We start from the raw sequence: 27,781 nt of genomic DNA, 5'->3' as shown, positions 1-27,781 counted from the left end.
GACAGGTAGACAGACAGACAGGCAGGCAGGCAGACAGGCAGGTAGGTAGACAGACAGACAGACAGACAGACAGACAGTCTGAGCAGTCACAGGAACTTTCCGTGCCCCTCTCTGAAACCCTCCGCTCTCTCTGCGTCTTTACGCACGGAGCTCCGCTCTTCGCTGCGCCGCGATGGACGACGAGCTGCTGTCCGACTTATCTCCATTCCTGAGCGGGGACCCGGGGAACTCCACGGAGGATCCCGGCTGGTGGGCGACCTCGGGCGGCACGGAAACGGTGCACCTGGTGGTGCGCTGCGTCATGACCTCGGTGTACATCCTGATCATCACCGTGGGTCTGCTGGGCAACATCACGCTGGTGAAGATCTTCATCACCAACAGCGCCATGCGCAGCGTGCCCAACATCTTCATCTCCAGCCTGGCGGTGGGGGACCTGCTGCTGCTCGTCACCTGCGTCCCCGTGGACGCCTTCCGCTTCTTCTCCGAGGAGTGGGTGTTCGGCGAGGCGGCGTGCAAACTCATCCCCGTCATTCAGCTCACCTCGGTCGGCGTGTCGGTGTTCACGCTCACGGCGCTCAGCGCGGACAGGTACGCGCGTCCCTGTTAATCAGCAGAACATTCATGTTAATGTTGGAGTTGGGACAACTCCAGTTTTGAGTTTCGAAAGTATATATGGAGCTATTTAATCAATAAATCATCGGACATTTTAGGTTGTGATGACAGCAAACATTTCATATCTAAATTACTGGAGACGAGATAAAATTCAATTGAATAACGATCTACAGAAAGAAACCAGAAAAAAAATCATTTCAACCAAAAAAAATTGTAATTTTTTTTTTTGTGATTTTCAAATTTGAGTTTAATTTCTAACAATTCAGAAAAACCTTAAATTTAATTTACAAAACATATAAATGTGAATTATTCTGCATGTGATTGAATTACTTCAAAGCACAATTATTTAAATCGGTGAATTTTAATTAATGCATCAATTGTGCGTTAATGGGCGCCTCCGCAACAGCGTCTCCTCCTGTTTAGAGGCGGAACAGGTATAAATCGCTCAATCAGTAAGTGTGACCAGCGTTGGTTGTTGGCTCCATCAGGCGAGTGTTGAGGTCACCTTGATTGAGGTAAGAATGTGGGCAGAGTCGTCTGGGTCGGGGTCAAAGGTCAGCGTGAGCAGCGGTAGTTGGTGCCTGAGGCGTCGATCGTCTCTGTGGGTTATTACTGTGTCTGAAGGTGCTGGATCAGCAATAAATCTGTTCTCAGCTGGAACCTGATGTCAGACCTTCTCCAAAGGAATAAGTCAAACATCATCTTCAATTTTCTTTTATCTTGTAAGAAGAAGAAGAATTGTAGCTGAGGAGATCAGAATGAATGTATTAGCTCTTCCTGGGTGGGACGCAAGCCATCAGGAGCTGATCTCACCGTGAAGATGATCAGAAGGTCAGACCAGTCAAGTGTGTCACTACGCTCATCTTTATTGCCTACAGGGGACTTAATCAAAAACACTGACACAGAGGACCTGAGGTGGATGTGGAGGTCTGAGGTCCTGACGTGCTGTTTGTTTGTCCAACCTGTCATAATGCTAATGAACCAGCCATCGTCGCGTGTCCATTGCCGTGGAGACAGGAAACCTGTCCGTCCCGTCCATTCAAACTCTCTACTGAGGCACAAAATGGCGCTTTAATTAGCAATTAACGGGCTAATTCTCCGTGAAGTATTGAGCCTCCTGGTGAGCCCAACAGACAGAGCTCATCAATCCTGAGAGTCAAGACGAGGGAGAAATGTTGGAGTTTCTCAGTCTGACTGAGCAGAGCAGACAGTTGGGATTTTCTCAGGAAAGACTTTACTAACGGAGAAGCAGCTTCACTCTGGAGGCAGCAGGAAGGAACCTGAGCACAAACCTTAGCTAATGCAAAGCACCACAGCACGAAGGAAGACTTCAGCCCATCAAACCCCACATGGATCTTCTGACCTTCAGCTGTTCATCAGAAGAGTCCAGGTGCTGATTGGTGATCAGGTCACCTGAGCTTGATTCAGTTTGTGTTTGGGTCCAAACGGATCTGTTGTGTTAAAAGATCCTTGTTGTCACTGTGCCTGAGAGGTGGTTTGGCAAATATTGATGACCTTATAATGGCTGAAGTATTGATCTGAGCAGTGAGCAGGTGTTTGTGTGTGTGTGTGTGTGTGTGTGTGTGTGTGTGTGTGTGTGTGTGTGTGTGTGTGTGTGTGTGCGTGGGTGGGTGTGTGTGTGAGACAGCATGAAGGATTGATGCAGAAACATCTGAGAGTGACTGAAGAACCTCTGGAGTTCTCCTCAGTCCAGGATGAGTTGGAGGAGCTGAGTGAGGGAAACATCTGTGCTGAGAGCTTCAGCGGCTGAGACTGATCCCAGTTCTACCAGTCAGATCCTGGTTTTGCACGTTCTTGATGTTCATAATTCTCCCTCAGGTTGGGGGGCGGGGCCACACAGCCCTTGGAATGAAGGCAAACCAGGACCTCGCTTAAGCCAAAGGGGTAGAGAAACTTTCCAAGCTTTCTCATGTCAGCGAGTTATCTTGGAACGTCGTTGAAAATATCAAATATCAAATATATTAAATAATCGGCAACGACACGCCAACATTTAGCCATGATTGGAATCATCAGGGGTATTTAAAATTGTTCGTGACAAGAATTTAATTCATCCGTAGCTAAAATTATTACACAACCCAGCGTTTTATGAATGCCACGGGTCCAGGAATAACACCAGAACCATGGCAACTATCGCTACTGACGACAGCTGTTGACTCTTTGACGTAGCAGCCGGCTGACATCGTCGGGTGATGAGTGCGGTGTCTCGTTTCTTAGGGGGTGTTTTCAAAAAAGGGTTCAAATTTGGTTTCAGCCTCAGTGGGTCTTCATCAGTTTGTGGCGGGACATGAAGAGAAGGGACATCTCCACCAGAGGGCACTAAAACACACGCGGAAAGAGCAGCACGCACACACATACACACACACACACACACACACACACACACACACACACACACACACAAATACACACACACACACAAGGTGGGGATGAAAGTAAACAGATCCTGCAATCAGTGTGATTCAGTCGGCTGGAGAGGATGAATGTTCCATCAGGACAAAGAGCTGAAGGTTCTTTTGTCATAATCACTAAAAGGGGAACTTTTTTCAAATGTCTGAGCCAAGATTCTGATGAAAACTGGAGGTTTGGGTCAGAACCAGACCGTCTGTCTTCACGTGATGTGAAAACAAACTACTGACGAATAATCCTCAGACGTCTCGTCATGAAGAACGGATCAGGGACGTAACAAGAAACCAGAAGGATCTTCCAGTCTGAGATCCACTCGAATGCTGAGGATCAGATGTCTCCAAATAGCAAAAGTAGTAATCAAAGCAGAGGCGGAGCAGAAGAATGGAGCTTTTCACCCAACATTGATTTTCTTTTCAGCTCTTGGCCGCAGAAGCATCGCCTGAAGGAGAACCTCAAAGGTTCTGAAAGAAAAAAGGAGGTCACCCTATTTTTGTCCTGAGGACATTAAGGAAAAGAGAGAAAATGTTTCAATAACAACGTCGTTGGACACTTTTTCCGCTTCATCACAGGGACGAATTCAATCAGAACGCTGTTCTAGGGACCTTCAGTCCTGCTTTGATGCCTCCATGAAGACTCCGTCTGTTTCCTGTTTGTCATGGCGAGAACCTGCAGGACAAGAAGACCTCTCATCTTCATCTTCGTCTTCGTTCATGGACCCATGATGCATTGCAGATTCCACAGTTTAACCTTTGAAATAATGATGGGCAGTTTGATACTTGATCCGGCTGTTCTTCTGTGACTCGTCTGGTCTTCTGTCTCCGTTTGTCCATCAGGTACAAGGCCATTGTGAACCCGATGGACATCCAGACCTCCAGCGCTGTTTTTTGGACTTGCTTGAAGGCCGTTTCCATCTGGCTGCTGTCGGTCCTGCTCGCCATCCCCGAGGCCGTTTTCTCTCAGGTTGTCTCCATGCAGGTGAAGCGTTTCTCTCCTAGTTTAGCCTGGTTAATCGTGATTCGCTACCTCCACAGAGGAGTCGTTAACCTTCTTTCTTCTCCCCTCTCAGGGTCACGGCGCTAACGCCACCTTCATGAACTGTGTGCCGTATCCTATGTCCAATCAGATGCACCCAAAGATCCACTCAGTCATGATCTTCCTGGTTTACTTCCTGATTCCTCTGGTCATCATCTCGGTGTATTATTACCACATCGCTCGAACGCTCATGAAGAGCGCCCACGACATGCCGGGTGAAGTCCAGGAGCACACCAGGAGACAGGTGAGCCGGCGTCGCCCCCTGGACTGATTGTTGTTCTCATCCCATAGGGGAAGAGCTAGGAAGCACTTCCTGATCTCAGAGATCTCCATCAGAACAGTCAGAGCCGATATCAGGATAACAGCGCCGACCCCTGCCGTTATTGAGCGTCACTTATAAGTTCTTCTGAGGAGTGTTAACATCTTCATCTGTGAAAACGTGCTAACGCCATTAGCAAGTTATCACCAGCTAATTGATTTGACTTTTCCAGGTTAATCAGCAGAGGACAAATCAATAAATGATCAATAAGCAGGGTCTGTGATGAGCAGCCTGGATCAGCTTCCTCTTCCTGCTCCGTGTTCCTGCCTTCTCAACACAGAATCAAACTGTCATGACATCGAAGGTCAGAAGTCAATTATTGCAGCGGCTGCAGGCGCGGCATCGATGCGCCTGCGGAGATCGGCTGATTCCTCCTGCTGAGGGAGGGAAAATGTCCCACCGGGAACGCCGTCAACATCTGCTGCACTCACAGTCAGATTAGAAGATGATCCGTAATCAGATGTGACGGGAGGAACTGCAACGCAAAAGGACTCAAAATGGTCCCGATTTCAGAAGCATTTAAAGAAACGAGGGCGGGAAGAGGTCAAATGTGTGGAAATGATGGAGGGGAGCGGCAGAAATAAGCATTCCTGCTCATTTTCTGCTTTAAATCACAAACATCCTAAAGATCAAAGGATCAAAGAGGAAAGAAGAGGGATCAGATGCACCACGACCCAGTGGGGCGCTTGATCCGTTTATGGAGACCAGGATTTCTCTGTCCTGAGGCTCAAACCCGTCTCATCCTGTTTTATCTGCTCAAGAAAGAAAAATTCAACAGAACAAATCAAATGATGGTAATTGACATCTGCTCCTCGTCCCTCTGCTGCCACGGCGACGGTGTGCTGACGTTCAGCCGGTCCAACGCTCGCTGCCGACGTCAGAAAGAGACGTTCTTCTCCCACGTTTAGGTGATGAATGCTGCTGCAGTGGAAATCAGACCAAAGCCAGGGAGGGACAGCAGCAGAATCCCCAGTCCCCGTTTATGGAGCGAACCCGTGACACCAGAGCAGAACCCCCCCACAGAACCTGCATCAGGGCTGCAGCAGCCGTCCACCAATCAGCAGCCCAGCAGTAGATCACATAATCTCCACACAGGTCAGGCCGCCGCCACGTGGAACCACGGCAACAGTCAGACGTGCCGACACACGGGTGTTACAGTCCGACCGCCGCCGCTCGCGTGGAGACCACGATCCTCATGAGACCGGCTGATTTGTTGTTGTTGTGATTAAAATAAAACATTGTTTGTAAATGAAGGACAGCGAAGACCCGGGAGGTCCAGCACCTGTGACACCTCAACGGTCTCTGGCTGCCTCCAACTCCCAGGAGGCTTTGCTGTAGTCAGCAGCTCACACACACACACACATACACACACACACACACACACACACACACACATACACACACACACACACACACACACACACAGACTAGCCTGGAGCGGTGTCCTCAGAAAAACACCAGAGCCTGGCAGCCAATCAGAGAGCAGGATCACCGGACCCCTTTGGCTGGTCTGTTTGTGCAGTCAGACTACGTTCTGTTCTGTTCTCTGACTATGTTCCGTGCTGTTCTCTGACTATGTTCCGTGCTGTTCTCTGACTACTTTCCGTGCTGTTCTCTGACTACGTTCCGTTCTGTTCTCTGACTACGTTCCGTGCTGTTCTCTGACTACGTTCCGTTCTGTTCTCTGACTACGTTCCGTGCTGTTCTCTGACTACGTTCCGTGCTGTTCTCTGACTACGTTCCGTGCTGTTCTCTGACTACGTTCCGTGCTGTTCTCTGACTACGTTCCGTTCTGTTCTCTGACTACTTTCCGTGCTGTTCTCTGACTACGTTCCGTTCTGTTCTCTGACTACTTTCCGTTCTGTTCTCTGACTACGTTCCGTGCTGTTCTCTGACTACGTTCCGTGCTGTTCTCTGACTACGTTCCGTTCTGTTCTCTGACTACGTTCCGTGCTGTTCTCTGACTACGTTCCGTGCTGTTCTCTGACTACGTTCCGTTCTGTTCTCTGACTACGTTCCGTGCTGTTCTCTGACTACGTTCCGTGCTGTTCCATGTTTAGCTTAAAAGAAGGTTCACATGAGATAAACGAGGGTTTGTAACGTCACTGTGTGTTTAGTTTGGAGAAGTCGGGTCCACGGAGACACAAACACGTTTGTTCCGCCTCACTGGTTCTGCTGTCTGCATCACACGGTTCCTCCAGGAGCCTCCATCCGTCCAAACGCACGTCAAAGGGTCAAAGCTGTGCCGTTGTGGACATGGAGAAACACTCTGCGGAACATGGCTGACGTTTCCACTGGTGTTTGCGACCTTATTCATCCTCCTGATGAGGACGAGCATCCGTCCATCAGAGGAACCTTTTAGCTTGTAGCTGAGGTACCCGAGCGCCTGTGACCATTCCTTTCAGAACAGCTGTTCTTTGCTGGAACAAGAAGCTCATCTAATGGTTCCTCCAGAGGATGTCTGGAGCGGCCGAGGACAGCTCCAAACCCTGATCCCGATCCCCTTTCTCTCCTCCAGATCGAGACCAGGAAGCGTCTGGCCAAGATCGTCCTGGTGTTCGTGGGTCTCTTTGCCCTGTGCTGGTTCCCCAACCACGTTCTCTACATGTACCGTTCCTTCCACTACCACCAGATGGACCTGTCGCTGGCCCACCTGGTCATCACCCTGCTGGCCCGGGTCCTCAGCTTCTCCTCCTCCTGCGTCAACCCCTTCGCTCTTTACCTGCTCAGCGAGAGTTTCCGGCGCCACTTCAACAGGTCGGAACTCCCTGTAAATCCCACGTTAGCTCGTTAGCTTGAATGCAGAGAGGCTTTTGTTGGCTTTTTTCTGTTGTCGATGCTCTCGTTTTCTGACTGATGGTCTTTAACAGCAGATTATGGGATGGCTAACGTGGGGCTTCCTTCTTTTCCAGTCAGCTGCGATGCGGCCGGGGCGCTCGCCAAGAGCGCCAGGCCAGCTATCTGCACAGCACCTCCCATATCCGCCTCACGTCTATCAAGAAGGCCACGCCCACCGCCGCCATCGTGGCTTCGGCGGCCAACGGTAGCACCACCAGGCAGGAAGTGGCTTTATGAAGGTGCACAGGGAGCGGCCGGAGGGGGTCGGCTACGCCTCTGCCGATTGAATGACTGTTGCTCTCCTGTCCCCTCAAATCAGTTTCAACCTGCCAACCCAAGAAGAAGCTCGCTCAGACCAAAGGTCAGCAGGGGTCGCGCCATTTTCGAGAAACTTTAACAAAACACGTGGGACTGTTTTATTTGTCCACCTGGTCTGAGCACAGACGTCTGTAAATGTCACGTTTGTCAACGTTCACGCCACTCCTGTAGCGTCAGACATGGCGTGCTGCATGCTAACGTTAACGTTTGTGTTGCCTCAACGGAGGCGATGGTTGTTGACCTGGAGGTGAGTGGGCGGAGCCCGGTCAGCAGGAAGAATCCTCCCCTCCCCGGCAGTCCCGATGCTGCTTCACTTTCTTGCTTGTTGCCACTTTTTTCTCGGTGTTCCTGTGATTGTTGTGATGTTCTGGTCACGTGGACCTTCTCAGCGGGTCCATGTTGGGTGTTTTTGCTTCATGGTTCATGTTTTTGCACATGTTTGCTGAACACGTGTTGATGTGTGGATATTTGTGATCAGGCTAATCGCTGGCTTTCTCCTTTTCAACACTCTTCAGAGGTAATTGAGCATAACTGCAGCCAAAATGATCCGTGGCTTGAAAGACTGAAAGCATCTCAGCTAATCTGTAGGAGGTTGAACCTGTCAGCAGGAGAAACGGTGCCGCCAGCACGGCCGACACTTAAGAGAACGTTTGCTGATGACATCACTTTGGTTCCTTTCACTGAAGTTACGGAATAATGAGATTAAAATTGCAGAAATGTCCATCCCGGAGGATCCTCTACATTCAAATGTTAGCTGTTAGCATGCTGATGTACAACCAGTCCCCCCCAGCAGGCAGCTACCACCTCAGGACATCCAAGGTGGACAGTTTAGCCACATAGCTCACTAATATCCATGAAACTGCTGTCACGAGGAGGGTGTGATATTTGCCTGAGTTGCTCTATTATTTACACAGATCTGTGTTAATATTGCACGCTGTCGCACCCAGCAGCTAGCACGGTCGCCGCGTCCTTCACTTCACTGTCCTGAAATGCATCAAATATGAACGTAAATAACGATTTTCTGTCACTGCGGTGCGCAGCTGCAACGTAACAACATTTATGCTAACGCCTCCAGCGCGACTTCCTGTCCTCTCTAACATCCACCCCATAATTGTGGGTGCAAATCAACACGTGAGACGAAAAATGACCGACTTGGGTCAGCATTGATTGAGAAAGCCGACGTTAGCATCAGCGCTAGCATCGCTATGTCGCCCCCGGAAGATTCACGGGAAAGCAGCTCTCTTGTTTTGGACCTTTGTTATGATTGGTCGACGTCACCGCTGATTATATTTTTATGATCTTCAATAAAGATAAAGGATGTTCTTTTCCGTCTGATTCATGTTTCCATCAGCAGCAGCCTAATAAAGCTGCTCCTCCACATCTTCATGCTCGCTCAAGCAGCCGGCAGAAGTGAAATACGTTAATGGAATGTGTGTGTGTGTGTGTGTATGTGTGTGTGTGTGTGTGTGAGAGAGAGAGAGAGAGAGAGAGAGAGAACCAATCTGCTCCCCATCTATGCAGTTAAGTGGCATCTGTGGGCAGAGAAGCTTTCCTGCTGGAGATCTCCCAGAGATGAGATTTTCCTGGAGATCAGGCCAGAATGTCACTGATGAGGCGTTTAGGAACGCCGGCGAGGAAGATGATGACCATTACGTGCAGATGGAACGCTATTGATCTGCAGCCGCGCGTATGAAGCATGATTGAGCCCAACCGGCCCTTCACACGTGTCCACACCTTCGTCGTTGGCGTCCACCAAGGACAAAGTCTGGCTCCTGAGGCCTCGATCAGGAATCGGACGATTTTCCAGCTTGGATCCATCAGTTTAAAAATGGAGGCAGCTCGTTTTCTCCCGTAATGACGTTTGTTACGACCAGATCAATTAGACCACACAAACGCATCCCTATGAATTAAACCTGGTGTTGAGAAGCTCGAAATTAAATCTGGTATCACACACACACACACACACACACACACACACACACACACACACACACACACAGACACACACACGTCATTTTCAGAATCCATAGCAAGATTTTTGTTGCTTCTCTCATCATTGACATGCTAATTTATTCATGAATTTCTCATTAGAACCAAAGCATCTAAAAGAGGACTGTGTGTGTGTGTGTGTGTGTGTGTGTGTGTGTATGTGTGTGTGTATGTGCGTGTGTGTGTGTGTGTATGTGTGTGTGTGTGTGTGTGTGTGTCTTCTCCTTCTGAGGTGGTTTTCTGTGAATATTCAGCAACGGAAGCTGGAGGATTTCGTTCCACCTTCTCCAGTTTCTGGAGGCGTCCTCTCCTGACGATGTTTATGGACGGATGTTCTCAGCTCGCCAGGCGCTCCGTCTCACCTGAGACGTCCGTCCCTCTGAGGGTCGGACTCGGTTTGAAGGTTGAGGTCAGGGTCAGCAGTGGGGGGGGTCCTCACAAAGATAGAAGAACAACAAGTAGAGAAAATCACTCATGTTGCAGTGAGGAAGAGGAGGAGGAGGAAGAGGAGGAGACGAAGCTGGAAGCTGATCTCCTGCTGATGGACTCGTCCAGGATGTTCTCTGCTACATTTCTGCTAACTTCTGCTAAAAAAAACAGGTTAATTGGATCATTGAGAGCATTTAAAGAACCTCTCGTGGACGTCGTGGTTACTGTTGAATCAGTCATGTGATCCTCGGTCATGTGACCTTTGGTTTGGTTTATTGGAGATGGTTCCCTCTGCGTTTGGGGCCAGCAGCTTCACCGCTAATGCTAAGAGCTCCAGCTAACCTCAGCTGTCGGTTCATCCTTTCAACAAGTTCTGACAGGTTCTGACGGAGCCGCTTTGGCCGATCCAGACACATAATCGGAAAATCTGGGGTCCCGATGTGTCGGATCACATGAGAGGCGTGAAAACGGTCCCGTCTCCCTTTTGTTCCTCCTCTCGTTCTCCGGGGTTCCAGCGTGTTTAGCATGAACCAAACATCCGTTAGAAACGTGGCGGCGTTGAGATTCAAGATTCAAGATTCAAGATTCAAGATTCAAGAGTACTTTATTGATCCCTTTAGGGGGTGTCCACCAATGAAATTAGATGATCCAGATGTCAGACTGGGCTCCTCCTGCTGACTCTGGATCAGCACCAGTTTAATGGTGGCGGCAGCTGGTCTCATCTCTGAAGATAATGCGTAGTTCCTCTCAGCTCCCCACAGGCTGCTGATGTTTATTCCCCCTCCAAATGATGTTCCTAATGAATGTTTGCATCTCTAAATGTCACGTTTAAATCTGCCGCCGGTACCCAGAGGACGTCAGGATCCATTAGTTGGACAGCTGTCAGGGTTCTGCCGAGTCTCAGGTGGATACTTGAAAGGAAAACCAAATCCGGCAGAAGAACCAGGAAGCAACACGTGAACACGCGTGTAGCTGCACGTACGTGAAGGTTAAAGCTTCAGAGTGGAGCTGGAGCTCCATCAGAGGCTCCGCCGTGGGGAGGAGGATTGCCGCTGGGCTAACGGCTACGACGCGCCTCACACCTTCAGAACAGAACCAGAACCTAACGAGATGTTTCACGCTGGCCTCGGCTCAGATGCGTCACACTCACTCGGGAGGAGATGTCAACGCCGGAGCCACTCAACTCCTGTTTTCGGATGTTTCCAGCTAACTCGTGTTAGCATCAGCTGTCCGGACCAGGGAGCGCTCAGGGAACCCGGGCCCGTTAATGTTACAACGATGTTCCAAACGTGACCCAAGTCCGACCCCACAGGGGAGGTTCCTGTTGGCTGCCTTTGCTAATGCTAGCAGCCAAGCTAACATACGCCCCAGTTTACCTGTTGTTTACATGTTTCAGCCTTTGACGAGCTAAAAGACAAACGGTACCAATACCGGACCAGTTACTGGTCCCAGTTAAAGAACTTGAGATGTTCATGGGTCCACTGAAGACACGTTTACATCATTAAAGCCATGTAAGACCGGAACGTGTTCAACCAATTGTTCCTTAACGAGCAATTACGGGAGGCGTGCTGGGCGGAGTGCTGGCGCCCCTGGACCAGAGCCTCAGGACCCCTGTTGGTCCACATGGCTGCCTGACTGAAATGGTGTTAAAACCAGCGACACGCTGACGCTCAGCAGCGCTAATGAACGCCGCTGTAGCCTTCAGAGTCAGCGCGATGACTAAAGGCTCACGGCGTCTTGCTCCTGCCAGTCTGGGATCAGAACCAGGAAAATTGGGATCAACACCTCTGTGAAATTGGATCTCAGATAAGTTTAATCCTCCAATTAACACGTCTGAGTGGGTTCTCACATGTTCTCCTGGGTTCTCCTGGGTTCTCATGGGTTCTCCTGGGTTCTCACATGTTCTCCTGGGTTCTCATGTGTTCTCCTGGGTTCTCACATGTTCTCCTGGGTTCTCATGTGTTCTCCTGGGTTCTCACATGTTCTCCTGGGTTCTCATGTGTTCTCCTGGGTTCTCACATGTTCTCCTGGGTTCTCATGTGTTCTCCTGGGTTCTTACATGTTCTCCTGGGTTCTCACATGTTCTCCTGGGTTCTCATGTGTTCTCCTGGGTTCTCACATGTTCTCCTGGGTTCTCATGTGTTCTCCTGGGTTCTTACATGTTCTCCTGGGTTCTCATGTGTTCTGGGTTGTAGAACCTTCTCAGTTCCTAAGCAGTGTTCCGTTCTCTGAGGTTCTCTTTTTGTGACGTGGCGACAGACAAAATCCTCTAGTGTTTGGAGACCTTGATGACTTGTTTGGTCACCATGGTAACAGATCCCTCATTAGCATCAGAGCAGCGTTAGCTTCTGCTGCAGCAGCCAACCTTGTAAAATATGAACATTTAAAGGAGAAAATCCGGAGGAGACGCTCCACCCTCCTGCTGCCTTGCTCATCAGTCTGGAGGTCACAGCTGTCAATCAGGATTCAACCAGCGACTCAACGACTCTTCATCTATTTGAGCTGAAGACCTTAGCATGCTAAACAGCTTCAGTAGCATCTGCTAGCTGAGGCCTCACACTGGGACCAGACCTCGGTTTCCTGACGCTCTTCACGCTGCCTGGTGAAAAGTGCTCTGGTGCCTCTGAGGGATCTTGAGAGGGTTGAAGATGTAGCAGTGTGTGTGTGTGTGTGTGTGTGTGTGTGTGTGTGTGTGTGTGTGTGTGTGTGTGTGTGTGTGTGTCACCTCTGAGGGTCCTTCAGACGACCCTCAGACAGCACATCAGAAAATGGGCGGAGCTCCACGTCCATGTTCGTGACCATGACTCAGCGTTTGTTGTGAATAAATGCAGCATTTCCTCATCATGGTTCATGTTTCATGTTTCACGTTGATGGAAAACAGATGAATTCTACAGGTGTTCGGAAACGGCAGGAAGAGACGCTTCAATATGCAGCGCCGCTCCGACACTTGTGACACCTGTAGGAAACAAGGAGGTGGAAGGAATAATGCAGAGGGGAGGAGGGGTCACCTGAGAGGGAGTGGTCACCTGAGGGGAGGGGCTGTCACCGGAGGGGAGGGGCTGTCACCGGAGGGGAGGAGCTGTCATCTGAGGGGAGGAGCTGTCACCTGAGGGGAGGAGGGGTCATCTGAGGGGAGTGGCAGTCACTGGAGGGGAGGGGCCACCTGAGGGGAGGGGCTGTCACCTGAGGGGAGGGGCTGTCATCTGAGGGGAGGAGCTGTCACCTGAGGGGAGGAGCTGTCACCTGAGGGGAGGAGGGGTCATCTGAGGGGAGGGGCTGTCACCTGAGGGGAGGAGGGGTCATCTGAGGGGAGGAGGGGACACCTGAGAGGGAGTGGTCACCTGAGGGGAGGAGCTGTCACCTGAGGGGAGGAGGGGCCATCTGAAGGGAGGAGGAGTCACCTGAGGGGAGGAGGGGTCACCTGAAGAGTCACCTGAGTCACATCTGTCTGTTCTGGGGTCAAAGGTCACAGGTCAGCTTCCCACCTCAACCTCTTTGTTCTCACAGAGGAGAAGAAACGAGCGAGTTTGTTCTTCACACCTGGAACCAGTCGGCTGCTGGGGGGGGCACATCGCTCATGACATCACTATTGTCTGATCTGTTATTTGTGCTCTGTTGGACCCCAGGACGACCTGCAGTGGGCGGAGCTAATCAGGAGCGCAACCACTCGCTTTGATTTGCTGAAGCAATCAGACGCTCCACCGTCATTACTCTCTTCACATCAACGCCACATTTAGCAGATCAGAGCGAGGCGCCGAGTTCTGGTCAGAACAACATGTCAGGGTCATCAAGGCCTGTTGACAGAACAGAAACACCGTGGTTGCCTCGACAACCAAACGTCTTTGATGGCATCACAGCAACTAAAGAGCGTCTGAGCTCCAACACAGTTTAGTGGCTGAACATCAAAGACCAGTTAAACCCATGAAAACGTCGCCATCAAAGCAAACGTGGTCAGTCGGCGGTCGTTTTTTGGGCCTTTTTGAGGTTCAGTGTCCATCACAATCGATCAGCTAACATTGCTAACGCTGCTAATCAATTACCTGGTAGATGTCGCGCTGACCATTTAACTTCCTGTTTGTCGCCGCGGGCCAGCTCTGATTTATGGTTCCTCCTCCTGACTCATCAACGATTTACTTTCCAATCAATCACATTTTAGAGCTCAAGCTCCAGTTTTAACCGGATTTGCTCGGCCGCCGCGGCGCCACGTCAACATCCATCATCTTTATTTAAGGCGGGAGATTCGGACAGTTTTTTCATGACCTCTGAAGAGAAGCAAGAGACGGAACCATCAATAACATGTCATCAACCCTCCCTGATGCTAAAGGTCGCAGACAAAAGCAACTGCTAGCTACATCAAATCCACAAACTGGTTTACATATTGACTCGCTGTCGCCCCCAGTGGCCACCTGTGGTACTGCACCAGGCCTGAGTTCCGTCGCACGTGTGCACTTTTCCACATGGCAGACCTGCTTATTTTGAATGAGAACATCCATTTCTGCAGGGAGCACACTTGTTCCTAATAAACACTTTAAATGCTAAGTGCTAATTTTCAGTATCGGCGTTCGCACTCGTCCTGCCTGCGCTTTATTTAGCCCGGTTGACGCTGGCGCGGCAGCATCTGCTGGTGGGAGATAAAGACGTGAACGTGGCTCGTTAGCCTGCAGAGACAGCCACCGCTAATGCTTAGCTGAGTTAATCTACAGTAATGATGGATACGACTGTAGCTGGGGGCTCGTAGCATGTGGAGGGAGGAGAGCGAAGGATGTCAGAGGAGGGGAGAGGTGTGATTGAGCCAAGATGGTTTTTGTTTCCCTTCCTCTTCCCGCCCTGCGGCCTCATCTGGGAGAGCCCTTGAGCCGACCTGAGTCAGAACCTGCAACTGCCTCCCGATCCGCTATTACTGGAGGAAAATGAGCTTTATTTCAGTTGCCGGAATATTCCGGCATGCTGCGACACCGCCGCGGCTCATCCGTCATTATAAAACCTAGCTCACGATATTTGTCTGTCTTTAAGGATTTATTTACGAGGTTTTCTTTCGCAGATTCTCTTCTGAGACTAACCGACAGTGAGAAATGTTAGCAACACAGCTAATCTACAGCGAGACAAATGATGTCATTAAAAAAAACTCAGTTTACCCTCGTTTGTGTTGTAAGTGTCAAACAAGACTTATTATCTTCATCCGTCTGATGTTAGCATTAGGCTAAACCAGACACAATTGTTCCGTAACATTTGGAATGTATTTAATTAGCTTTTCATCAGTCTACAGGAAATCTGTTTGCAAGTTCTGTTGCTCTCAGAGCGAATAGTGCTAGAGGGAATTAGCCAACCAAAAAATGTTAGCTTATTGCCAAGGCTGTCGTTGGAGAGCAAAAAGTAACATTGCTCCAAAAAACTTACGTAGATCAGCTAAGCTACGAGCTACTCTGGTTGATAAGCACGGACTGGCACAGTCAGCTAGTGCTCTTAATAGCCTCAAACATTGCAATGCTAAGCCACGTGCACAGCTAGCATGTTATAACACTTGACTTACTAAGCAGAATTTTGTGGATCATCAATGCACCATCTTTCACCAAGTGCTTTTAATTAGCTTGATAGCTCATTGTGCTCATTAATCTACCAATATGTCCATTAGCCTCTTGCAGTAGATGCTAACAAAAGCAATGACGGAAGATATTTGGCTAACGTCAAGGTTGAAAGATTGCTCTGTCGACTTTTAGAACTCTTGGTTCCAGACCAGGACCATAAATGTTGCAGCAACATTTTCTGCTGCGTGGAACCATCGTTGGTACCTGAAGGGATAGAAAACACACACACACACACACACACACACACACACACACACACACACACACACACACACACACACGTCGGATACTTTGGCGGCTCTCTGCTGCCCCCCTCAGGCTGTTTCTGCTCATGAAACTTTGTTTCTCTATTTGTTTTCAGTCAAACTCTGATTTTATTTCATTGATTATTTGTTGAACAGATTTAAAGTGTTGGAAAGTTTGATTCTGATCAAATCTGTTTCCTATTGTGTTCAACAACACATGATCAGCACTTTATCATTTCAATCACACACACACACACACACACACACACACACACACACACACACAGTCACAGGTTATTTTGAGGGTCAGCTGTCACTGGACCTTCCTCCTCCTCCTCCTCCTCCTCCTCCTCCTCTCTACTTTTTGCTGGTGTCTCTTCTTCACCTCCTCTCCACTCGTCCTGGTAAGATTCTTCCTCTCTTCCTTCACTAAACCATGAAACTTCTTTTATTTCGAGGACGTTTCTACTCTGATTTGAGCTCCTCGAGGCCTCCTCACACGTTCCCTCACTGGCTGCTTTGATTCCTTCAACAGATCAAAGCAACGTGTTTTAAGTCGGTTCCAGAAGTTAAAATCAACCCGAAAGACAAAGAACTTTTAAAAATGTTTGTTTTCACTCACATTCTTGATTTAAAGTAACAGGTTATCTTAACTTTAGCGCGTCGTCATTTCATGTGACATTTTATTGCCTGACTGACCTGCTGTACTACTGGTACTGGTACTGGTACTGGTACTGGTACTGGTACTGGTACTGGTACTGGTACTGGGCTACAGGTCTACTGCTTCAGGACTAGTACTTGTCACAATCATGTTATTCTTATTATTATTATTGTTGTTGTTTATTTCTTGTGTGGCTGTTGGGGGTACATTTGTGGGTGGAGTCAGAGAGACAGTGGCCATATTTGGATGTCTTCAGAATAGAAATGGTGATAACAGGTGTGTGTGTGTGTGTGTGTGTGTGTGTGTGTGAGAGAGAGAGAGAGAGAGAGAGAGAGAGAGAGTGCTTCCATGATATTTTTAACTTTGTCACAACAACAGTTGCCATGTTGCTGTAGAGAGCAGAAACAGCTGTAGGACACACACACACACACACACACACACACACACACGCCACGCACACGCACGCACACACACACACACACACCACACACACACACACACACATTCCTTTCTGACATAAAAGCTACTAAACTACTTTGACATTACTTCTCTAAAGGGCTGCTAACATCTGCCCCTGTGGCCCGTCGGCCATGTTTCTGCCCCTGCTAACTGTTAGCAACACGGTCACATGATCAGATGTGGTCACTGTAAAGATCACTTCCTGGTTCTCCAGAGCCCTGACCATGGACACGTCAGCTGATGTGATGGTGCTCGCCCAGCCCGCCGCGGCATCCGCCTCCTCCGCCAGCGAGGAAGACGGCGCCGAGGCGGAGACCGCGGCCTCCCCTCCCCCGACCCCTGGTTCCCTGGTTCACCTGGAGGAGTTCAGCTCACGGCTGAGTGACATCATCGGCGCGCACGGCAACGCCGGCGTCCAGGTGAGGGGGAGGACGACCAGACGCAGCCTCAGTCAGTCGCCATGTAGTCATTCACCTGTTCTCACCTCAGAACCTGGAGATGGAGAACCAGCAGGGGGCACCAGGTGACCTGGCAGTTGCCATGGAGATGGGTGAGCATCATCATTAACCTCCCAATCAAAAAGCTGAGCTGAAGATGTTAAAGTTCCCGTTTCTCCACAGAAACCAGCCAGATCAAAGAGAGTCTGGACCGGTTCCCTTCACCACAGGACAAACTGGAGGAACTGGTCCAGAGACACGCTGAACTGGTGGGACATTAATAGTTTAATTAACATTCCCTTAACGAAGGGCCTGGGAACAGTGCCCTGAGGAGCGCCAGGTCACACCCGTGTGTGTGTGTGTGTGTGTGTGTTTTCAGGTAGTTGTGCGCCGCCGTGACCAGCAGCAGATCTTCGTCCTTCAGGCTGAAACTCGCCGCGGCGCCGCCACCCTCTCTAAGCTGGAGACTCTGTGCAAAGACGTGCAGACGCACAGCAGACGTCTGTGGGTGAGTACGGACACGCCCGCGCGATCACATGACACAAAGGCGACGTGAGCTAGCGCCCCCTGCCCGCAGGAGGAGACGGTGCAGCGCTGCAGGGAGGACGAGGAGCGGCGGACGGAGATGGCGAGCCACTTCCAGGCCAAGCTGACGGACATCCAGGCTCAGATCGAGCAGCACAGCGCCCGGAACGACAAACTGTGCCGCGAGAACGCCAACCTGACCGACAAACTGGAGCTGCTGGTCAACCAGAGCGAAGTGAGAGACGAGGTGAGGGGGGAGGGGCGAGAGGGCGTGTGGGAGGAGCCAGGACGACGGGGGGCCGCGTTCCGCAGAGGTTTGGCGAACACGGACTCTTTGAGTCCGAGCGAGCGGCGCCAACCAGCGTGTCGGTGTGTCTGCAGAGCTTGGAGAAGATCAACAGGCATCACGAGCTCCAGCTGAAGCTGTCGGAGGCCAAACTGCAGCAGGCCGACGCCCTGCTGACGGAGGCCCAGGAGAAGCACAAGAGGGAGAAGGAATACGTGAGTCCGCCGCCCCCACCGAGGCCGAGCACCGACCTCTGACCTCCAGATGTGGAGAGAGAAGCAGAAACATGACCCTTACATCCAGCCAAACCCTGAGACCCCGTCAGATTGTGTCTGATCGCCTCTGTCTCTGTTGCCGTAGCTGCTTAGGGAGGCCATTGAGAAAACAAAGAAATGCTGCGCTATGAAGGAGCAGGAGCTGTCCATGAAGAAGAAGGTAACGGCGTTGTGGCGTGGCTAACGACTGTCTGTGTGTCTCTTTAACCAGTTACTGCTTCAGGCCGCAGAGTGGAAGCTGCAGGCTCAGACTCTCAGAGATCAGGCCGCTGTCATGCAGGCACAGGTGAATACTCAGCGGCTAACGCCTGCGGCTAGTGCTAGCGCCGGCGGACGCTTCCGGAACATTCTCGGTTTCCAAGCAAATGTGGGGGAAAAAACAAACGTTCCTGAGATGAAATGATGAAAATCTCGGACTTGGGTGAAATTGTCGATGGTTTTATCGCGCACACGTTAGCTCGTTGCTACTGTTGTGCGGCTGTTGGGGAAGATCAAAGTGCTGCATCGTCACATTTTATACAAAATGGCCGACTGCGAAATTAGAGAATCGGATCTTTAATAATGACGTCAACAATTCAATACAGCAGCTGCTTGTTTGCCGTTAGCGCAGCATGCTAACTCCAGCGGCTAACTGCAGCGTGTCGACAGCCACTTCCTGTTTCGCTCCTGATTTCGCTGCCTTCTTCGCCACAGCTGACGCTCTACGCTCAGAAGTTCGACGAGTTTCAGGGGACGCTAGCGAAGAGCAACGAGATCTACGCCCGCTTCAAGGCGGAGATGGACCAGGTGGGTGCGGAGGCCTGGGGGGGCAGCGTTCCCTCTGGAGACTCACGTTCTGCTCCCGTTTCAGATGACCGAGAAGATGAAGAAAATGGAAAAAGAGACGAATCTGTGGAAGAGCAGGTTCGAGAACTGCAACAAAGCTCTGACCGACATGATGGAGGAGGTACGATCCAGATCGGGGGATCTGGGATCCTCTCCGGTAGAGGGACGACCCGTTTGATGGGTTTGTTGTGTTCCAGAGGACGGAGAAGGGGAAGGAGTACGACCTGTTCGTGCTGAAGATCCAGAAGCTGGAGAAGTTGTGTCGGGTGCTGCAGGAGGAGAGAGTCGTCCTCTACGACAAAATCAAAGACGTCCGCAAAGCTAACACTGACGCCCACGCCAAGGTTCTGGGCAGCGCTGAGCCCGACCAGTCCGCCCTGCTGACGCCCACAGAGATCCAGGAGATCCAGGAGGAGGACCCGGTCCTGACCGAGGACATGAGCCGCCTGAGGGAGGAGCAGACCAAGCTGCAGGAGTTCGCTGCCTCCCTGTTCTCCACGCCTGCCCACGAGGAGGAGCGGGAAGAAACACTGGATCTGGAAGAAGATGAGGTCTCCTCTGCATTCATGCAGTTCAAAACCAGAACCCAGACCAGGACGGACTCGGTTCCGGAGAAGGTGGAGAACCCGCCTGAGGAGGAAAAAGGTCTCGACGACAAGGCAGCGACCCAGCAGCCCCCTGTAGAGCCAGAACCAGCCTCCGATCCCTCAGCTGACATGAAACCAGAGGCAGAACCTGAGGTCTCCATCCAGAACAGTGACCCAGTTCAGGTCCCGGAAGCAGCAGAGCCAAGAGAGGGAAACGTAACTGTGGCTCCGCCCACTGACACCTCCGCTAAGAAGCAAACGTCCAAGAAGAAGAAGAAGAGAAACACCAAGAACGTTAGCTAGAGCCTGTGTGTGTGTGTGTGTGTGTGTGTGTGTGTGAGAGAGAGAGAGAGAGAGACTTTCTAGTGAAGCTTTGATCCAGATAAAAACCAAATAAAGTTTTTTCGTGAAGATTTCGTGGAGAGATCAAGTTAATTTGGACTTAGAGTATTTTTCTTCTTCATGTTTAGATTTTCATCACATCTCTGCTGCTTACGTGTAAAGAAAATTCAGTTCTTCTGTCCTAAACATAAGAATGTGACCTTTAATTATCATCAACGGCACAAGTTTATTTTTCTATTTTCTTTAAGGTGAATAGAGTAAGACATTAAACCGGTAATAAATTTGTAAAACTAAATTATAGCTCGTTTTGACAAATTTTTAACAATTTTCTTAATCATTCGTGTCCACAGAAGTCGTTTCTGAGGACATTACAAATATTGTCCACATGGTGTCGCTGCCCACCAAACATTTTCGTGTATGCAGTACTACAGGTGTCCACTAGATGGCAGAAGACATCTTCACACGATCACAGAATGCTGCACTTTTAAAAACATTAAGATAAAGGTACATTGTTGTCACGTTGATTAAAATGTTATTTGATGATTGACAGGTCAAAAATTTCACATTGGGGGAGTGTTTATTAATACTTAGTGTATATTAATACTAATAATTTGATGATTGAAGAGATATATTTCTTCTTGAATCTGTGACAGATTAATTAAGGAATGTTTAAAAATTAAAAGGGAGGGTACACAGTGGACGAAGGCTGGTCCACACCTGGATGAGCCGCCAGGTCCTCGCAGGGCCTTATATTAGCAACTGTGGGTGTGGTACCTTGCTCAAAGGTGCCTTGGCAGTGCTCTGAAGGCGTTCTGGCACCTACCAGAACAGCCCAGCGCCCAACAGGCTGAGCGACCACCCCATTTAAAGGTTACCATCGTTATACGGTTCATTTTTAGCACGTCTGGGCTTGTTGAACACCTTCGATGTCAGCATGTGTGAATATTGTTGCCTTGTTTTGATTTCTGAATCTTTAAATCAAAATATCATTTAGTTTTGTTGAAGTGCATCTTCGCACGGTTTTGGTTTTATTTTTTGCGCGACTGTGATGGCGTTAACTGAACTCACACACACACACACACACACACACACACACACACACACACACACACACACACACACACACACACACAAAATAACCTGAGAATCAACACGAGTCACACAGGTAAAAACACAGGAAGTAGAAATGAAAACAGTTTTATTGACATGATTCAGACAACACCTCACATTAAACACACACACTGAACATTTATGGACATTATTGTGTTTGTGTGGAAATCTGTAAAAAGTCTGCTGTTAGTACCGGTAAAAAACTCAAAGCAAATTTTGTCAGCTGCCGTTAAACATCAAAGCCACCTTTTTCACTCAGAGGTTCTTAACAAGCACAAACGATATAGATTCAAACACAATCATGCACATTTGGCATCAGTCAACAGCCAGAAATGGCCAAGTTGGACCTAAACGTCGACACGTTTGTCCCGTTTTCCAGAAACGTGCTTTCATCTGGTGACCTCACCTCACGCTTTAACCGACCCAGCTAACGACGGCTCAGCTCTGGTTTCCTGAGGCGACGTCAGATCTTTGCAGCGTTAAATGAAGTTTTGAGGGCGAGAAGAAAAATCAATAGTCATCGATATCACCTGTTGACAGCTCCTCCTCCTCAGTGGGACCGCCTGAAGCTTCTGAAGAGGAAGAGCTGATTTGCTTCATCTTCCTCAGATATCCGGAGTTTCTCTCTTTTAATCTTTAACACATTTATGAGAACAAACAACCAGATCAGTAGAATAAACCCTCAAACACAGGTAAATACACCTGGAAGGGGCGGAGACAAGGCACAGGTGGGGGGAGACACGGGTGGGGGAGCGAGACAGAGGAGGCAGACACAAGCTAAGCTAACACTGGCTAAGCAAAGTCATGAGATTAGGGGTGGAAAACTGAAAAGCTTTACATTTTACATGGGAATGAAAGGCAGCGCTTCCACAGCGAGCTACCAGGACAGCTAGCATGCTAACCACAAACCTTTCTTCCAATCACAACAGTTTTCTGTTCAGAAAAGCAACATTTCAACTTCAGCAAACGTTAACGTGTTTAAACAGGAAGTCCGCAGATGGTCGATTTAATCAGAAAGTAAATTGCCCATCTGAATCTCCGCATAGTTTCTACTCTGACACTGAAACTTTGACCTCGATTCTGTCACAGTCAGACACATTTACTTGTTTGACATCAAATTGACCCCATTGAACTTTGACCCCGTCCCAAACAGCCAGTCTAGAAACCATTAAAGAGCAAAGACGAATGTGAGCATGGAGGTGGGGGTCGCGGGGTCAAAGGTCATGTCGTGTGACTGCCCCCTGTGGGCCAGGACCTGTAATTGCAGCCTCCGTTTTTAAAGAGCTGCTATTCTTAAATCCCACCGTTGTATCATGCTAATCACACGTTTAAGCTCAGAGGAGCAGAAACCAGTTCGGCCACCAGTTGGGAAGGATACTTAACCAGAGCCTCCACGTTCCCTCCAGCCCCACCTTCACGCAGGAATAAACGCTCTTCCCTGATTGGCTGCTGAGGTCACACGGGCCCCAGCGTTTGTCCGCGAGCTCTGCTTCCCTGTGATAGCTGGCTAATCAGCTGGGATGCAGACCGGAACAAATGGAGCTTGGTTTCATCCCCGCTGGACGCCATGAGGCAGAGTTTGTGGTGGGAGGCAGGTTCTCACAAACCCTTCATCCCGTTTTCTCCTCTTTTAGTCTCATCGGGAACAGAGCGCTGTTCCGCGTTAATGCGTCCAAAATCAAAGCATAACTAAGGAAAGAACCCGGAGCGCCGGTCTGGTTTCATGCTGCCCGTGTTCTGGTCCTGCTGGCTCCTCTAGCGTCCCTACGGACTCTGCTGCTCCATGTTGTCGATCAGGGGCTCCTTCTTCAGGAACTGCAGGTGTCTGATGGACCTCCACACGCCCACGTAGCTGTCGCTGGCGGACTGAGCGGAGGTGCAGTTCTCCTTCTGCAGGTGTTCCCTCTGCATCTCCAGGACTTCCTGTTCTGTCATAACCTGAGAGCTGACCCCAGGGTCTCCTGTCCAAACGTCTCCGTCAGCGAGCGCCGTCTGGTTCCCTGTCGGCGCTCAACTCGCCGCTTTTGCCTGGAGAGGGTCCATCCTGGGGCAGAGGAGGCTTCTCTGTGTAGGGCTCACCAGGTAGCGCTCCGTCCTTCCCCACCTCCTCCAGGTCTTCATACAAGCTCTTCTTCTTCATCTCGTGGTATTTGACCACGCAGTAGGTGATGGAGCCCACCGTGTTGACCACCACCCCACCGATAAACAGCCCCGTCGGCGCTACGTCGTTGAACGCCAGCATCCCCACCGTGATGGTGGCGATGCTCTTGACCACGCCCACAAAGCTGGTGGTGACAGCGGAGTTGATGTAGGTGCAGTGCAGCGTGGTGAAGTTCATGGCGCAGCCGATGAGGATGCAGCAGACGAAGATGACGGTGATGTGGGGGTCCTTCCAGCCCTCATAGGACCACATGGTGATGGTGTCCATGGAGATGAAGGAGCACACCAGGAGAACCTGAAGGAACAACGTCAGAACTGGTTAGAACCGTTCCTCCAACATCCCCCTCTGATCATCTGCACTGATCCAGACCGGCGAGGCCATGGTGGCGATGGCGTACTGCGCCGTCAGCGGTCCGTGTTCGCTGTCCAGACTGCTCTTCTGGATCAGGACCAGGTAGGAGGCGTGGATGATGACCGCCAACACGCCGGTGACGTAACCAAACGGGTCCCCTGTGAGGTCACCAGCACCTGGAACAGGACCAACAACCTGATTATTATCTGCTGGCGTCACTTCTGTCTCATTTATGACCCTTCTGCCTGTCATTTCCCACCATGCTTCACTGTTCTGCCCGGCCTACATTTCCCAGAGTGCAGTGCTCCACCTGTAGTTTTAAACAGCAGCAGTGTCAAGTGTCTCATCTGTTGCTGTGACGCTGTTGAATTTTGCAACACATCAGAGGTGTTTGAAGACCCCCAGAGACCAGGTGACCCTCAGTGGCCCCGCCCTCTCGACATTGGTGGGCGGGGCCAGCAAGTCTTTTAAAACCTGTTTCATTCAGATGAATGTGAATATGTTCAACCTTCAGAATATTTCTGATCTGAGGACAGAAACCCCACAAAAGGGAAGCAGAGAAACAACAAAAGGTTCCAACCACAAACTCCCAGATGAAGTTTAACCCCGCCCCCTTTTATCACCTGCCCAGGTGAGCCCAACGAGCTGGTACCTGCTGATGAACCTGTGAGCTTTCACCTGATCCAGATCTGTCAGATCACATTAGATCTGCACTGATAATCTGGCTGAGGAACCACATGGGACACCAGCTTTGATCCAGAAACATTCTGGAACATCAGAATTCCCAAACTGAACTTCAGGTGATTAGATTTTAGTCTGAATGACTGACGGATTAATGGAGGAGGGGAACACCAGGATTAAACAGAACAATGATGATGATGATGATGATGATGATGATGGTGATGATGGTGATCTTTACCTGCCAGCGCTGCTCCAGCAGAGGTGATCGCCACGGCGATGACCACACCGATGGAGGGCATGCCGTTCCTGAGCACGCAGACGCCGATGCTGAGCGTGAAGAGCGGCAGGCAGCGCTTGAAGACCACGTACATGGGCAGGCTGAGACCCCGCAGGGACCAGAGCGTCAAGGTGGACTGGAGAGTGGACAAGATGCAGACGGGAGCGAACTCCTGGGGACACATAATTATACTGGTTATACTGGGAGAGGGGTAAATGACTGGTTATACTGGGAGAGGGGTAAATGACTGGTTATACTGGGAGAGGGGTGGATGACTGGTTATACTGGGACAGAGAGGGTAAATGACTGGTTATACCGGGACAGAGAGGGTAAATGACTGGTTATACCGGGACAGAGAGGGTAAATGACTGGTTATACTGGGACAGAGAGGGTAAATGACTGGTTATACTGGGACAGAGAGAGTAAATGACTGGTTATACCGGGACAGAGAGGGTAAATGACTGGTTACACTGGGACAGTGGGGGTAAATGACTGGTTATACTGGGACAGTGGGGGAAAATGACTGGTTATACTGGGACAGAGAGAGTAAATGACTGGTTATACTGGGACAGAGAGGGTAAATGACTGGTTATACTGGGACAGAGAGGGTAAATGACTGGTTATACCGGGACAGAGAGGGTAAATGACTGGTTACACTGGGACAGTGGGGGTAAATGACTGGTTATACTGGGACAGAGAGAGTAAATGACTGGTTACACTGGGACAGAGAGGGTAAATGACTGGTTATACTGGGACAGAGAGGGTAATGACTGGTTACACTGGGACAGTGGGGGTAAATGACTGGTTATACTGGGACAGAGAGGGTAAATGACTGGTTATACTGGGACAGTGGGGGTAAATGTCTGGTTATACTGGGACAGAGAGGGTAATGACTGGTTACACTGGGACAGAGAGAGTAAATGACTGGTTATACTGGGACAGAGAGGGTAAATGACTGGTTATACTGGGACAGTGGGGGTAAATGTCTGGTTATACTGGGACAGAGAGGGTAAATGACTGGTTATACTGGGGGAGAGAGAGACGTGTATGTTGAATATTCTAAACGGATCAAAACTAAATGTAAAGTTGACCCAAACATATTTTCTGCATTAAACGTATATTTTAAAGGAGAGATGAGATCAGAACAGAGAAAAGAGTCAAAGTGTCTCAACCTTGCACAGCTGCACGCTGAACGCCGGGACCTGGATCTTTCCGACCCTCCGCAGGATCTCCAGGCTGATGGCGGCGGTGCTGCTGGTGAGCAGCTGGATCAGAGTCAGGAAGTTAAAGTGATAATTAGTGATGAGGAACTTCAGCAGGATGTTCAGGGACCCGGAGAAGACCCCGTGCGCCACGGCCACGGAGATCCCCAACAGGCGGCTCCGGAACACGTCCATGCCGCCGCGGCACGCCTCCAGCAGCCGGCAGTTCAGGCACAGAGGGTCGTTGCGCTCCGGCCGGAGGGTCCGAGAGGAGGGGACGCCGGGGACGGAGGTCCGTGGCCGGGAAACGAGCTCCACAAACCGGACAAAGCAGAGAGAAGAGTCCCGGGACTTCAGCTCCCCACGGGGAGAAAAAATCGAATGAGCTGGGCAAAATAAAGAAAATATCTCACTGTCTCACTGAGTTCAGACCTAACTTTTATTATAATGTAAAGATAAAAGAGAAGAAGAAGAAGAAGAGAGAGAAGAAGAGAGAGAAGTCGACCTCTGAGGGAGCTCCAGAAGAGACTGTGAGTCTGCTGCAGGAGGGAGAGAGGCAGGAGAGAGGGGGGAGGGAGGGGGAGGGAGGGGGGAGAGGGGAGGAGAGAGGGGGGAGGGAGGGGGAGGAGAGGGGGGGAGGGAGAGGGGGGAGAGAGGGAGGAGAGAGGGACGAGAGGGACGAGAGAGAGGGAGGGAGGAGAGGGGGAGGGAGAGGGGGGGGAGAGGGAGGAGAGAGAGGGAGGGAGGAGAGGGGGAGGGAGGGGGAGGGAGAGGGGGGGAGAGGGATGAGAGAGAGGGAGGGAGGAGAGGGGGAGGGAGAGGGAGGAGAGGGGGGGTGAGGAGAGGGGGGAGGGAGAGGGAGGAGAGGGGGGAGGAGAGGGGGGAGAGGGGAGAGGGAGGAGAGAGGGGGAGGGAGGGGGAAGAGAGGAGGGGGAGGAGAGAGAGGGGAGGAGAGAGAGGGGGGCAGGGGAGAGGGGGGAGGGAGGGAGAGAGAGATGGAGGAGGGGGGGAGGTTTTTTGTTGCTCTGATTTTCACCGTTAAAATGTTAAAGTTCCATTTTCTGTTGACAGGAAGTTAAAGCCACTCAGCTGGTTTGTTCCTCATCCTATCTGTGAGGAACGAAGCTGTTCATTGGCTGATGGTTCTGATCCGGAAGGTTCTGAGCTCCACTTTAGGCCTCCCACAAGTCTCCTCTCATCTGTACCTCAGATGATACTCAGCTGCATCTCCTGCAATGTGTGACCAGATTAGCTGTAATCAGATTGTAAAACAAACAACCCGATTAAACCCACTGATTTTATTTGTCTCTGTAAATATCAACAACAGTCCTGACTGGCTAACCAGTCGTTATTTTAAGATGTTTGTGAAAATAAATCTGCTTCCTCCCTTTTTTTCCTTTGGGGTCCCTTATCGGGGACTTCAGAATCTGCACTAATGGCCGTGAAAATGGCTCAACAACATTTTAATTGAAATGTTCGTCAGGAAATCAGTTTCCAGGCCTGCAGGGACGATGATCAGGTCTTATCCAGCTCAGACCGTTAGCTTCCAATTAACATGGCAGATTAAGAGCGGAGGAATTAAACCAGCAGCAGGAGGGAAGGCATGAAGACACGAACGCATGCGTCCATTATATAGCTTCTATAGATTAAACTGGTAATTTATGGACCAGACTGGGATTCGGGTTCATTTGTAGAATTCCATGAGGAGACAGTGATGAACAGAACTGACAGATGAGTTATTTCCCCTCATGTTTCAGTTTACTATGTGTGTGTGTCTGTGTGTTTACTCCCAAATTTAAGTCAACCAA

The 27,781-nt window shown here is 50.2% G+C and overlaps 3 protein-coding genes across 3 annotated transcripts; 2 read left to right on the top strand and 1 right to left on the bottom strand.

Annotated features, from left to right (window-relative positions):
• Positions 1–8,869, top strand: nmbr (neuromedin B receptor). Its single transcript, XM_003971412.2, has 5 exons — positions 1–588; positions 3,873–4,014; positions 4,106–4,315; positions 6,909–7,147; positions 7,303–8,869. Exons 1-5 carry the CDS (start codon positions 173–175, stop codon positions 7,463–7,465), a joined length of 1,170 nt encoding a protein of 389 aa, XP_003971461.1. The 5' UTR covers positions 1–172; the 3' UTR covers positions 7,466–8,869.
• A 7,291-nt stretch (positions 8,870–16,160) lies between these two features.
• On the top strand, positions 16,161–20,284 carry txlnba (taxilin beta a). The gene is made up of 13 exons (XM_029849376.1): positions 16,161–16,198; positions 16,330–16,400; positions 17,129–17,333; positions 17,404–17,464; positions 17,535–17,620; positions 17,731–17,859; positions 17,929–18,123; positions 18,258–18,377; positions 18,523–18,597; positions 18,661–18,723; positions 19,131–19,223; positions 19,288–19,383; positions 19,460–20,284. Exons 3-13 carry the CDS (start codon positions 17,139–17,141, stop codon positions 20,150–20,152), a joined length of 1,806 nt encoding a protein of 601 aa, XP_029705236.1. The 5' UTR covers positions 16,161–16,198; positions 16,330–16,400; positions 17,129–17,138; the 3' UTR covers positions 20,153–20,284.
• Positions 20,285–21,332: 1,048 nt separating this feature from the next.
• slc35d3 (solute carrier family 35 member D3) lies at positions 21,333–26,168 on the bottom strand. Its single transcript, XM_003971414.3, is given in 5 exon segments — positions 21,333–23,283; positions 23,285–23,756; positions 23,832–23,989; positions 24,733–24,943; positions 25,944–26,168. Coding segments are annotated over 5 exon segments (1,284 nt in total). The 3' UTR covers positions 21,333–23,065.
• Positions 26,169–27,781: the final 1,613 nt, after the last annotated feature.

The sequence above is a fragment of the Takifugu rubripes genome, chromosome 16, assembly GCF_901000725.2.
Source record: "Takifugu rubripes chromosome 16, fTakRub1.2, whole genome shotgun sequence".
NCBI lineage: Eukaryota > Metazoa > Chordata > Actinopteri > Tetraodontiformes > Tetraodontidae > Takifugu > Takifugu rubripes.
The sequence above is the reverse complement of the archived record's forward strand: the minus strand, read 5'-3'. Positions and strand labels throughout refer to the sequence as shown.